The 14,136-nt window shown below is 33.9% G+C and overlaps 1 protein-coding gene across 1 annotated transcript in view; it reads right to left on the reverse strand.

Annotated features, from left to right (window-relative positions):
* Window positions 1-649: 649 nt before the first annotated feature.
* The window catches only part of LOC114330249 (phenoloxidase-activating factor 3-like), a 36,209-nt gene continuing 22,722 nt past the window's right edge, over window positions 650-14,136 (reverse strand). Inside the window, exons 6-7 of the mRNA XM_028279573.2 lie at window positions 10,011-10,216; window positions 650-945 (exon numbers count right to left, since the gene is read on the reverse strand). Of these exons, the coding sequence (XP_028135374.2) occupies window positions 721-945; window positions 10,011-10,216 (431 nt within the window). The 3' untranslated portion in view covers window positions 650-720. The remainder of the gene's footprint in view (window positions 946-10,010; window positions 10,217-14,136) is intronic.

Consider the following 14,136-nt stretch of genomic DNA (forward strand, 5'->3'; position numbering starts at 1 on the left):
AATATTTGTTGCTATGTAGGAAGTTCACAAGGGTTTCTCCTCTATCATTTCTAACACCATAGCCGAATTCACCAATATAGCTTTCAGTTTCTTCTAGTCGTTGTCCGATCTTAGCGTTGAAATCTCCTATTATTAGTGTAGAGGATGTATATATAATATATAGTAATACAGATTACCGGAAGTAAGTTCCTATATAATCAATTTTGGTTTGTTTATTGTAATATTATCTTTTTTATTTTAATATTTTTTTTAAATATCTTTTGTTTGTTGTAATGTTATCTTTTTATTTTAATATTTTTTTTAAATATCTTTTTTAGTTTTAATTATAATTAATAGTCAGAATGACTAATAACAAATATTCAGAGTATTTTTTTTTAATTAAGTTAAATAAATTTTAAAAGTATTTTTGGAGATTTAATTTTTAACAGATCAATTTTTTCTGTAGTCGGAATACAACAACAATAAGTAAACCTAGCTACTGATTTGTATAATTTACTATAATAATTTTAATAAAAATGCAATATTTCCATAAGTTTCCGAAAGTTTCCGAAAGTTTCCAATATTCCCGGAAAGTTTCCGGAAACTTTCCGGCGTTCGAATCTTCCCGGAAATTTTACATCACTAGGACTGTCAACAAATAAAAGAAGAATTATTTTAATACATTCATTTACACAAACTTTTCATCACAAATACAAAATATTTCAGAACATACATCTTCTTCTATTTTGGTCTTGGTCTGAATGTTGGGTGCGCTTTTTTGTATTCCTGAGGCCACACAATACTTTCAATCCAGTCTAGGTAATATGAAACTCTTGTGTATACTGCAGGGCTCCTAGTATCACCACATGCTTTACCAAAGGATGAGATTCCAACTATAGTGAAACCTGTATCCGAAACATTTTTGTATCTATTTCTGACTTGAAGCTGACCACCACCTGAATTCCCCTAAAAGTATAAACAACTTTTATAAAATAAATTGACAGATTAGATTAGATAAAATATATCTAATCTAAATTTACAATTAAGATGCAGTAGAAACAGACAAACCAAGACACGTTAAATGCTACTAGGAGCACTACCGAATCATAATTTACAATATATACTTTGGAAATAATGATTTGGGATTTACAATGTATTGATGTGATCTTGATTATTGATATGAGATAATATTCTTATATGTCATTTAATTTAATCAATGCATTAATCATAATCTAATTAATTTACCAGATCACATATCAATATGTTTTCAATCTCAGGGCGAATTATAAAATTAATTACTTACTCTCGTGGCTTCTAAGTATTTCTCAGTGGTTCCTAATCGGGATAGGAAAGAAAAGAGTAAAATAATACACACATATGGGTTACAATTATAATCAAAATATTGTTTATTTTATTTAAATGGCAATCACTGCTTAATATTTGCTAGATCTTATTTTTCTTAAACATTACATTTACAAATGGGAATCTTATTTCCTTTTGGTTTCCAATTGAAAGTTTTTATTAACATTTAACTATTAGGATTTATTAGCAACAATTCTATTTAAGTTTGATGAAGCTTTTCTGATATTATTTATTATGTTCTTCAATTTATAATGTGGTATTTAATACGAAAAACCCATACATTCATGTCCAAACAAATGAGACTGACCTTTTTCTGGTGAACTGAGAATGTCTTCACACAAGACCCGTTTCCTGCTATCCTTGGCTGCGATCAAAACCACGTCCTGGCTTTCAGTAATGTTCTCCTTTGAAAACTAGCTCGTATAGCTCTCGTACCTGCTTCTGTCGTGATGCTGTATTCTACCTTTTTCGAAACTGCAATCAGCTACCGGGACACTCTTGGCTCAAGGAGGTTCTTTTACTCTCAACCTGGCCTACCTCTCGTTCCACGAGAGATACTCCACACTCACGGAACTACACCGGCTTTCTCACTCTCCGTACACTACCGTCTACTACTGGACTTCACTTCTCCACAGCTCAAAACATTCTGATCTCTATTTGTCATTCATTCCCCTACTTTCTAAATATCCCTTCCAGATTCACAAATCAACCTTCCACCACCAACTCTCATTCGCAGTATTCCTCAAAACCCATTTTTAATCTTTCTAAATATGCTTAATGGATTTCAAAGAAAATAGTTAATTCCCATTCTAAAATTACTTTCTACTATTTACAAAATTTAATGACCTATTCTCTATTTCCACTAAGTCTTATTTAGCATCGGCTAATGATCGAACCTTCCGCGAACAACGATAATGACCTATTATCGATTTCACTTGAGTTTTATTTAGCATAGGCTAATGATCGAACCTTCCGCGAACAACGATAATGGTACGCGCCATTCACTTTGTTTTTTCTAAGCGCATTGTCCCGAGTTCCGTAAGCTTTTTCTAATCACTTCTTAAAATTAAATATAACAATTTGTTGTATACAGGTTGTTCTAAATTTATATGCCCGTGGTTGAGAAAATTGAAAATATTTTATATTAAATTGAATTTTGTTTATAATTATCAAATTTTAATTTTCATATCAAATAGAAATATAACAGTATATATGTTACGGTAAAAGTAGATAATCTGGTAATTGTACACAATTACCGGTAATTGTATACAATTAGCAGAGTCGACGGTAAATGTAGGAAATTATCTTTAAAAACCCTTTATTTCCTACTTTTACCGGTAATTGTATACATTTCTCAGAGGAACTTGGTAAAAGTACGAAATTCAAATTATAACGCTCAACACGCAAGCAGAATGCCACAATACATAACTGTAGAAATCATAACGATCTATTTGGAATTTCTGTGTGAAACTTGCCAGAAAAATCTAAAGTTCCCAAAAAAAGGTTTAGTGGTGAAACATACTGTCAAAAAGAAATGAATAATATATGTCAAATAGATTTGATATACATGCAAGCTCAAGCAGATAATGAATTCAAGTTAGGGAGCGTTCAAGTATTACGTAACGCGATTTTTGAAGATTTTTAACCCCCCCCCCCCACGTAACGCACTCTTATGGGAGTTTAACTATTGCGTAACGCAATTTTTGAAATGCGTTACGTAATACTTGAACGGTACCTTAATTTTTGTCTACCAAGATCACTTAACAAAATTTGTACGAACTAAGGCCGTTGAAAACAAAACGTGCAGAAGAAGTTGCATTAGTTCTTCTTGAGATATTTCGTGACTTTGGAGCTCCTAGCATTCTTCAAAGCAACAATGGAATAGACGAAAATTCTTTAACATAATTATAGAAGAACTGCGCTCCGTGTGAAAATATTTGAAGATAGTGCACGGTAGGCCAAGACACAGTCAGTCATAAGGATATGCTGAACGTGTGAACAAACACATTGAAAATATACCTATAAGTTCCTGGATAGAAAGCAACCAAACAAACAACTTGTCAGAAGGTCGTCGATCTGCACAATTCGCCAAGAAACGAGCTTACACTTCTAGCATCAAGTGCAGTCCGTATGAAGCTATGTTTGGGGTTCCCGCCAAAATTGGTTTCAAAACTTCATCCCTGCCAGAAGATGTTCTAGAAAATATTTCTACTGAAGATTTGGAAGTAGAAGAACAAGTGAAAGAAACCCAGTCTGGTCCTATTATGAAAAACGTAAAGAAGCAGAAGCGGATGGACCAAATGAGCTTCTAACAGAACGAAAACCAGAAAAACCTAAACAACCATCAGTAAATCAATCTAATGCGATTCGAGATGAACTATTTTCTAATCAAATTACAGCGAGGCGAGATTCTGTTGCAATTAAACGAACACATGCAAAGGAAGGTCTTGAAAAGCAAATGAAGAAAATGATTAAAACATCAAACTTGAAATTTCCCTCTGGTAATGTCAGTGATATGGTAAAATGAAGAGTGCCACATGTAGAAAGCAGAAATCAACGTACCATCTGCAAATAATAATCATTCATTTCTCTAGACATGGTTCCAAAACTCAACATTTCATTGCGCGAGTATATTAGAAAAACGTCTTTGTCGGGTAGGCGAGGCTATTAGCGATGTTCTTGCAAAAGTAAATGTTAAACAGATAAATGTAAATGTTAACAAAACGGAAAGTTGTGTAAATCCACAACAAATAGTAAGTACAGTAGTAGTAGTATTAATTCAGGCAAAAAACTCAATTCAGGTTAAACAAAATGTCTTTAGTTTTTAATTCAGTTCAATAAAAATCACACTTGTTGAACAGCTGTTGAAATTTTTATTGTTTTATTTCGTCATTTTCTACTTTCACCGCTGGTCCTTGGTAATTGTATACAATTACCGGTAAAAGTAGATAATTGAAAATAATTTCCTACATTTGCCGTGGACTCTGGTAATTATATACAATTACCGGTAATTGTACACAATTACCAATTATGTACTTTTGCCGTAACATGTACATTGTAAATTATGATTCGGGAGTGCTCCTAGTAGCAAATAACGTGTCTTGGTTTGTTTATTTCTACTGCATCTTGACTGTAAATTTAGTATAGTACATCGTTCTTGTAGTTCCATTGTTTTTTTTTGGTCTTCCCACTGGCCGACTTCCTATTAGGGAACCCTCTTTTGCCATCTTTACAACTTTCATCATCATCATGCCTTATTCACTCCTGGCGGAGTGTTTGCCGCCCTTTTGGGCTCTCTGATTCATTTGTTGCGGAGAATCAGTTCGCTTTTGTCTTTTATTATTATAGCAGCGTGTGTGACTTGGCCCTCTCTACAATTTCCCTCCATTTTAACTTTATTTGTTGCCATTCGGCTCATATGATCGTTCATTTCTACTCTTCCTTACCTAGTCCTTGATATTCTTCAACTTGCATATCCGGCGTATATCTATACTTCATGCTCTGTGTTTATCTACGCAATTTCTAGCATTCTTTTTGTCTCCGCTCTGTATCATGTCGTATTTCTGCAGAGTATGTCATTTGGCCTGATGACTGTATTGAAAATTTCGCCTTTCATTTCTTTCCCGGATATTCTTATTTCTCCATATTGTTTCATTGAGGCAATCTGCGGCTCTGTTTGCTCTATTCATTTGATCTTCCACTTCTGTTTCGAGCTTTCCGTAGCTACATAGTGTGATGCCTATGTATTTAAACTCCATCACTTATTCTATTATCTGATCCTTTAACTCCAATTTACATCTTATTATAGTAGATTTACTGTTATAACTATGCATTTTATCTTTTTTGGGGAAACTGAAATCTCTTAAATTTTCGGGAAGTTAAATTTTCTTGCGGTTATATTAAATGGGTGCAGCATACGTTATAATTCACCTTCACTTTGAGAGATTAGTATTATTACGTTGCCTGCATAGTAGATTATTTTAAGTTTTTTTATTCCATTACTCGCTTTTATTGGGTCACTTAGTTCCATCTTTAATTTTATTGTATTGCTCTAGTGATATATATTTTCGATCATTTTAACTGTTCCTAGTGGTGTCTCTCTTGCATACTGTAGCTCGTTGCGCGAATGGAAGTCATTTTTATGATACACGACAAATTAGATAAACATGAAGATATACTTAGATTTGACAAAATTCGTGCTACATAATTTTTTTAGTACATCGGTAGCTCAAGTCATCAAGAGATAAGAGAGTGGATTCTTATAAGATGTTATGATATACTCTTATTAGCTTAGAAAAATTAGAAAGATAGAAAAATCGGAATATGGATGTGAAATAAAAAATAAAGAAAAAAAATAAAATATTGGGCGCCACTGGTTACCTAAGGAACCAGAATTTATACAAAAAAAAACAAATATTAAAAGAAAAATGGTATTAAATCAAAATAAAACAGAAAACAGTCAAATAAAAAAAATATACATAATATACAGAATATTATAACGTAACTTACCTTATTTACTCTACTCAATATATTATACTCAGAATTCTATACTCAGTAAATTTTTTAATGTTCTTACGATTCAAGAGAGAAGGGAAGAAAATAAATTATATGTTGAAAATCAAACATTATTTATTAGAAACAAAAAAATTAATCTCTGATCTCTCTGTGTTACAATTAGAGACCAGATTACCAAATAAACAAAGATGAAACGAAAAAGTTTTACAAACATAAAAATTATACCTTTACAATGAATGTCCTATTTTCTTCTGTCTGCCGGTTGGTCCGCAAGTTCAAAACGCTATTTCACTAACACGAAAAACACTTCACATTGTTCATAGCTACAGGAAACAGTACATGAGGTTATCCATTGTTTATAAAAAAAGTTATAGGAAAATTCAGCATTCAACTCGAACATAAATAGTTTAAAAGTTCGTTAAACTGGATCAAATTTTACTTTTACTCGAACAAAATTATTTAAAAAAGTTCATTAAACTGGAACAAAATTTACTAGCAAGCTTAGTATTCAACAAGGAGGTTGAAACTAGTAACAAACAAAGAAGGAAAACTTATACGACATCATTTCTGATTCTGACTGCACGAAAAAACGAAATATCAAAAATGGTATCTACTAATTAACGACAATTCGCTTAAAAATAGCGAGAAAATTTCCGGAGTTCCGTTCCATCCACCATACTGCATTGCCGTGCTAATTTCTTAGCCGGCCGAAGACTTGGTAATTAACTACATTTTGAAACACTGATGGAACTCTTCACAGAACTTTGCTGGAACTCAACTCAACATCATGATGGCCCTCATGGAACTTAACTGCCATGATGATGGCCCTCTAAGACTCAAAACTAAACTTAACTCGGTGACTGCACTTCATGATGGCCCTGGTGGAACTGACTTCTCTCAGTTCTACCTTGTTCCTTCTAAACTTGGGTTCCTTCCCCCCCAAAAAAAAGAAGTTACCTCCTACCTTGACCAATAGCGGCCATACCAAACATTTCTCTACCAATCAGGTGGCAAGAAAACTTATTCAGGGCATCCCATAAATGTCATGATTTTCGCCTTCTACCAATACGTACTCGTTATCTTCTCAACAACAAGATCCCTAAGTTTTCACGAAATGCTATGACTCACACTATTACAGTTAGTTTTTGCGAACTCAATATTTAATAGTTCTACTAAAAACATCGGCTTATCTAGCTTGAGTCTTCTTGTCCCAATACACATACAATAGGTTTCTTGTCTGTAAATATCATAAACCTTTATACTCTAGTCTGCAACTCTGCAGGGGTACTTCCTCTAGCTATTTGGATATACCGACGAAAATAACTCAAGACTGTAAATGTCACAAAAACCTTGTATCTTGCAAGCTACATCAACGCTGGTGTTTATTGAAAAATATTCCGTTTACAATTTTGTAGGATATAAACAATTTGGGGTACTTTCGTACACCAAATTTCAGAGAATTGTACGAACAACGAAACAAGCATCTAAACCCGTGAGAAGTGAATAACGCCATACTCTGCACTATGCGGAAGATCGATATACAGGGCGTAGCGAAAGTTAAACTGGGTCGGAATTTCAAATATTTAGACGGGGGGACTTTGAGCGTGTTTCAACACAATAAGTGGATTGACCCTGCCTTCTTTAGATCCAAGAAACATAAATATACCGGTTATATTTATTCGAATGATTTCATTTGTTATTGACTCATTAAAAATATAGCGACGGTGCATGATCTTCCCGACGTAAAACCTGGTTGTTCTTCTGCTAGTGTTCCTGTACCTAATGCTTCTTTTACATCTCCCACCTTAATGTTTATTTCTTCGTCTGTCGTTATTTTGGTGTTGGTGGTTCATTATCTTCAACTTTAGCAGGGATTAAAAGTAGTATGCCTATGTTGGCAAAAAACAAGAAAGCCGTTGGTCCCGACAACATACCTACAGAATTGTTAAAGCTCATAAATGAGGAAAACATTGGAATACTAGTCAAACTTTTCAATGATGTTTATTCGACTGGTGATATCCCTGAAGATTGGGTAAAGTTCGAATTCATAACCCTACCAAAAAAACAACGTCCGAGAAACTGTAGCGATTATAGAATGATAAACCTTATGGCTCCACACTTTGAAAATCTTTCTACTTATCATTCACAGTAGAATCAGAGATAAATTTGAAGAAGACCAGGATGAAACACAATTTGGCTTCAGAAATGGACTGGGAACCCGGGACGCACTCTTTGCACTAAATGTGTTATTGCAGAAATACCGAGATCAAAGGAAAGACGTCTTTGCTGTATTTATTGACTATGAGAAGGCCTTTGAGCGAGTACATCACAAATTAATTACAAATTTTAAAGGATAAAGGAGTTGATAGTCAAGATGTACGAATCATAGAAAAATTATACTGGCGTCAAACAGCAACAGCTTGCATAAATGGAAAATTAACAGAAATAGGCAAAATACAAAGAGGTGTCAGACAGGGTTGTATACTGTCCCCACTTTTATTCAATTTATATTCAGATGGAATATTTATGGAAGCGCTGCATAATTTGGAATGGGGTGTGAAAGCTAATGGAATTCTGATAAATACAATCAGATATGCAGACGATACAGTTATTTTAAGTGATGATATGAATGGATTACAACACCTTTTAAATGCCATTGACACAGTGGGAAGAGAATTTGGCCTAAATATAAACTGTTCAAAAACAAAATACATGGTATTTAGCCGTTTGGCCCATCAAGATTCACGGTTATATGTTGATGGTCATATAATTCAAAGAGTACCCAGTTTTAAATATCTTGGTTGCCATATTACTGAACAACTAGATCCAGATAAAGAGATAAAATGTAGAATCGAGGTAGCCCGCTCGACATTTATACCTTGCAACTTCAACTTCGAAAGCACATGATTAAATGGTACATTTGGTCACTCCTCTTGTATGGTGTCGAAGCACGGACATTAAAAATATCCACCATTAACCGTTTAAAGGCCATTGAAATGTGGCTGCACAGACGTATACTGAAAATACCATGGACGGCTATGCTGACAAATGTGGCAGTCCTTAAGAGAGCAAATGCTACCCGCGAGCTGCTTTATAACATCAAATATAGAAAGATGGCCTATTTTGGACAAGTAATAAGGGGAGACCGGTATAATATTCTTCAACTTATTATGATGGGTAAAATCGAAGGATGCAGAGGAATTGGTAAAAAGCATCCTCTTGGTTGAAGAATATCCGGGAGTGGACAGGAATAAAGAAAGCAGAACACCTATTTAGAATAGCTCGAGACAGAGACAGTTTCGCCATGTTAATGGTCAACGTCAGGGGGACTTGATATGGCACGTTAAGAAGAAGATGCATATGTTTAATTCTGAATGTGTCTTTTTTTGTTAGTTCATTAGTTCATATTTCTCTTTGTGTTCCATAGACATCGTGTTCCATCTGTTTTGAGAAGCTCTCCCAATGTTACATTTTTATTCGTCTGACTAAAGTATTTATTTATAGTGGTTATATGACTGTTGTGTTTGTTGTGTTCTGTATTGTAAAACGGTCTTCTTCTTTTCTTCATATTTTACCTTCACTTCGTCTCTAAACCAAGGGATTTTCTTTTTTGATATGTCTGTAAGTCTCGGTTTCTTTTGTCTCTCCAAGTGCTTGTGTTGTTGCATTAATGATGTTATTTTTGAGTCTTTCCTAGCTTTTCTCGATGATATAATTTCCTAAGATTTCATTTTCAGTAATCTTCTTTGATATTATTTGTCTGTATAAGTACGAGTATTCCGTGGATTCCATATTAAGTCCTTCGACTCCGATTTTTGTTTTAGTTGGTACCGCTTTTTTAAGTGTGATGTATTTTATAATAATTCGTATTTAATACTTTAACATTTTTTTAAAAATATGTTAAACACATCTGCCTCTTTAAAAGAAATTTTCAAACATTCAAATTACATTATAATGAAAAGTTGTATATTAGATGTCAATGGAAAATAAAATATACCTAATTAAGAAAAACTACATCGCTGATCCAGCCAGTTAGCCATCTTTCACTTTTGGCTAAGAAACCCATAAGCGCCCAATACTCCATAAGGGGGAAGGCAGCAGAGAGAGAGAGAGAGAGAGAGAGAGAGAGAGAGAGAAAAAGGAAAACTACTTACTTGACACGTATCTTGTTCTACTTCTCCTCCAGCACATATCATCATATCACCGTTAATACCATTTGGGAGAAAGGAACTCTTTGCATCACTATAAAAATTGTTGCATTCTTTTGTTCCGATTTCTTTTAAATAAACTTGTAGCAAAAAGTTACTACTTTCTTCAGAATATTTTGTTTTACCCCAGCCAGAAGCTATCATACTTGGTTCTACAAGAGATAGAGGGTAATATACAGGGCGGGCCAAAGAGAAGAGTCCACCTCGATATTTGGCAGTAGTTATTGGGCTTTCATCCATCGACGTCATCCATCTGGGCTTGATGACGTAATCGATGATATTTTTAAATGGGAATAAGGGTCGTGTGGTAGTTCACTTGAAAAGGGATTCAATTCTCTATTCAGTGATATAAACATTAACATAATTATTTATACAGGGTGTCAAATTTTTTTTTAATTATTGTAATTGACAAAAAAAGAAGAATGTATGTAATTTATTTTATTCAAAATACATTTTACTGCTGTCGGAAAACAGAAATAAATGTTTACTTCACAAATAAACATTGCTTTTTCGCTTAAATTCAATGTTCAAGCCAGCTCCCGCCATCCAACTGCCTCTTGGAAGTTTGAACATTTAATTTTAGCAAAAGCAATGTTTATTTGTGAAAAAACCATTTTTTTCTGATTTCTGACAGCAGTAAAATAAAACTTGAAGTAAATAAATTACATTATATTCTCCTTTTTTTTGTCAATAAATTTAATTAAAAAAAATTTTGGCCACTATATATAAATAATTATGTCAATGTTTATATTACTGAATAGAGAATTGAACACCCTTTAAAATGAGCAACCACACGACCCCTATTCCCCTTTAAAAAATCATCGATTACGTCATCACGCTCAGATGGATGACGTCACTAGTTGAAATATATGCCAAAAAATTTCAATATAAAAATAAAATCGACTTGTTTCGGGATTTCCTTAAAATCTAATAACTACTGCCAAATATCGAGGTGGACTCATTTTTTTGGCCCACCCTGTATATAGTATGCTTTGTTTATACTTGATAAGAGCAAAGAGGTAATGTATAAGGACAGCTCAGTGTGAATCCAACGACAACGATATATAAGCTCTTTCAAATATTTAGGAGCCATTCGAGATAGGAAATTAAATTGATATAATCTAAATTGACGATGTAAATGAGTCAGACTAAATTAAATTATTAGAAGAAGTTTTTAGTAAGCAACAACATTTTTGTTTAATTTATTAGTATTTTGTATTTTGACAACGACATCCGATATGGATGTCGAAACGTTATTAAAATTATTTTTTTCAAGTTAAATTGTGGCTTATTTCCCAATTAGAATAGTTAATTATAAAAATGCCACAAAGAAATAGCTTCAGAACAATATGATATAATCACAATCCTCACAAAGAAAGTTTCATGAAATAGTCATGAAATCATAGGATTTTTAGAATTCTCGGATATAGCCACATCTCAAATGCTTCCAATTTTCCGCACATAATATCATCTTTCAAGTTCCATGACTCAACTATAAAAAAGGACAGAAAAGACGTAGCATATCATCATTCTTACTTTTATACTGTAACGGGTAGTTCTTCTAAGGACGACAGACTCAGTAAAACACAAGTTAAAAATAAAGTAAACATATTAAAGATAGTTATATACAGTTTAAAACAAATAAAATAAAATATAACTCCGTCTTCTGCAAAGGAAAAACAATATTAAACTTTCTTACAGTTATCCGATGATAATAGCAACATTAAAATAATACGATAAACAGTATATTTATATACAATAACAATCTCGGTACGTTAAATCAACATAGCCCTATATTCAGATCCGGAGATCATTCCTCGCTACTACCGCACACTGCGATAACGCTCATGGCAAGACTCCACGCCACTACTGTGGCGTCCGCCTAGGCATAGTCCCACCTCACATACGGTGCATCTATTGCCGAGCCAGCTAATGCTCGTTCAATACGCGAGCAGCAGCTGTTGAGCCATGGTTAGTTCAATTCGCTAGCCATGACTGATTTTCTCATTCTCCTAGCTCGCCTTAAATATGCTCTCGATGCTCTCTCCTTCGGTTTCCTCCAGTGGTGCTATGCGCCAACGCTGACACTCCTCCGGTCGTCTCTGGTAAGGCAGCTCATCGCTTGTGGAGGTATCATATCGTTACAATACCAAGAGAAAATTTGTGGCTCTTGAAGAAGACCCCATACGGTTGTTGAAGGTTGATTTATCCTTTCCGATGCGCGCTTTATCTCTTGGTTGTTGGTCTATTCTTCATTTATTATGGTGCCGAGGTAGTTGTAGTGCCTCACTCTTTCTACAGGGGTTTGGTTGATGTAGAGTTGACCTTTTGTTATCTTTTTCTTGCTAATGGTCATAAGCTTTGTCTTCTTTACGTTTATATTAAGTCCATATTGTTGACTGTAATACGTGATTTTGTTCATGAGGACTTGTAGGTCTTCTAGGTTGTCTGAAAATACTAAGGTGTCATCTGCATTCCTGATGTTATTTAGCCGGTACCGGTTTAGTAGAATACCTTTTTCAGTTTGGTGCAAAGCTTCAATAAATATTCTTTCAGAGTAGAGATTGAAAATTAGGGGGACAAAATGCAGTCTTGTTTCACTTCGCGCATGATTTTCACATATTCGGTGTGTTCACCGTCAACTTTGAGGATTGCCGTCTGATTCCAGTAAATGTTTCTAATTATTTTCAGATATTGGTTGTTAATTCCAGCTTCTTTTAGTATTTGCATCATCTTGGTATGCTGTACTCGATCAAACAATTTCTTGTAATCAACCAGACATGCATATCCGTCGCAATTGACGTCTCTGCATCTCTGGAATAAGACTTGTATTGAAAACAAAGCCTCTCTCGTACCAACAGCATTTATGAACCCAAACTGGTTGAGCGAAATTTGACTTTCGCTCAACCTCAAGCTTGTAGATTCTAGTATGGATTACCTTTAGGAACAATTTTAGGAGATGACTCATCAGGCTTATTGTCCGATATTCTTTGCATTTTTCGTCTCCTGATTTTTTTGGAAGTGCAATAAACCCAGACTTCACCCATTTAGCCCAGTAAATGAACGGGAAATCCGGCGATACCGTGTAATTTTCAGGGGCAACTCCGAATTGCATGAAAATTTGGATTTAGGTTCCACTTACCCTCCACTTCAAAGTTGAAATTGTGCCGTTGGTTGCTTTTACTTGGGGATAACAGTCACCCCTTCTCGGGGGTGAAAAAACATACGTTCAAGATAAGACCGGAAATGGATAAATTGACTAATTTTAAGCAACTTTTGTTCTATAGAGTTTTTTACGTAAGTCAATACTTTTCGAGTTATTTGCTATTGAAAATGTTGATTTTTCGACAAAAAACTAAGTTTTCAGACGGTTTTTCGCAAATAACTCAAATAGTAAATATTTTATCGAAGAAAATATCCTTAGCAAAAGTGTAGCTTATAAAAAACCCAAAAAAAATGGTGTATCAGTAAAGTCTATCAATCAAATAAAAACAAAGTTGTAGCTCATGAAAAATACGTTCTTATTCATTTAATTCCAAATCGAATATTTCAAGGTGAAATCACCGAAAAAGTACGCAGTTTTCAGGAAAACCCGATTTAAACTTTTTAAAGTGCTTATAAAAAGCTTTGTTTTAATTGTTAACAAAAGTTTTAGCATTAAAAATAAGCGAGTTATGCTCAAAATAAATTTGGCTATCTTTTTTTTGTAAAAAATCACGAAAATCTCGCCGTGTTTAGCCCCTTAAATGAAATTAATCGCTACCGCTTTACAAACAATTTACTTACCTATCTATTTTTTTATATGATCTGTCAGTCTCACCGGTTTAAAGTATTTATTTTTGAAAGGGTTATAATTGAGAAAGCTTGAATGGGTCACTAATCACGAGTGTATGCAAATTTTGAACTGCCATATCTTAACCAATTTTTGTCTTACGGAGAAACAAAATGAAACTAGCATATTTATAATAGCAAAACCTACATATTTTTTGCTCTTTAAGATTTTCCTTATCACTAATACTTTTTAAGTAATTTTGAAAAAATTAAAATTTTAAAAAATTTCTAGAAATTTTTT

Source organism: Diabrotica virgifera, chromosome 4 (genome assembly GCF_917563875.1).
Source record: "Diabrotica virgifera virgifera chromosome 4, PGI_DIABVI_V3a".
Taxonomy (NCBI): Eukaryota; Metazoa; Arthropoda; class Insecta; order Coleoptera; family Chrysomelidae; genus Diabrotica; species Diabrotica virgifera.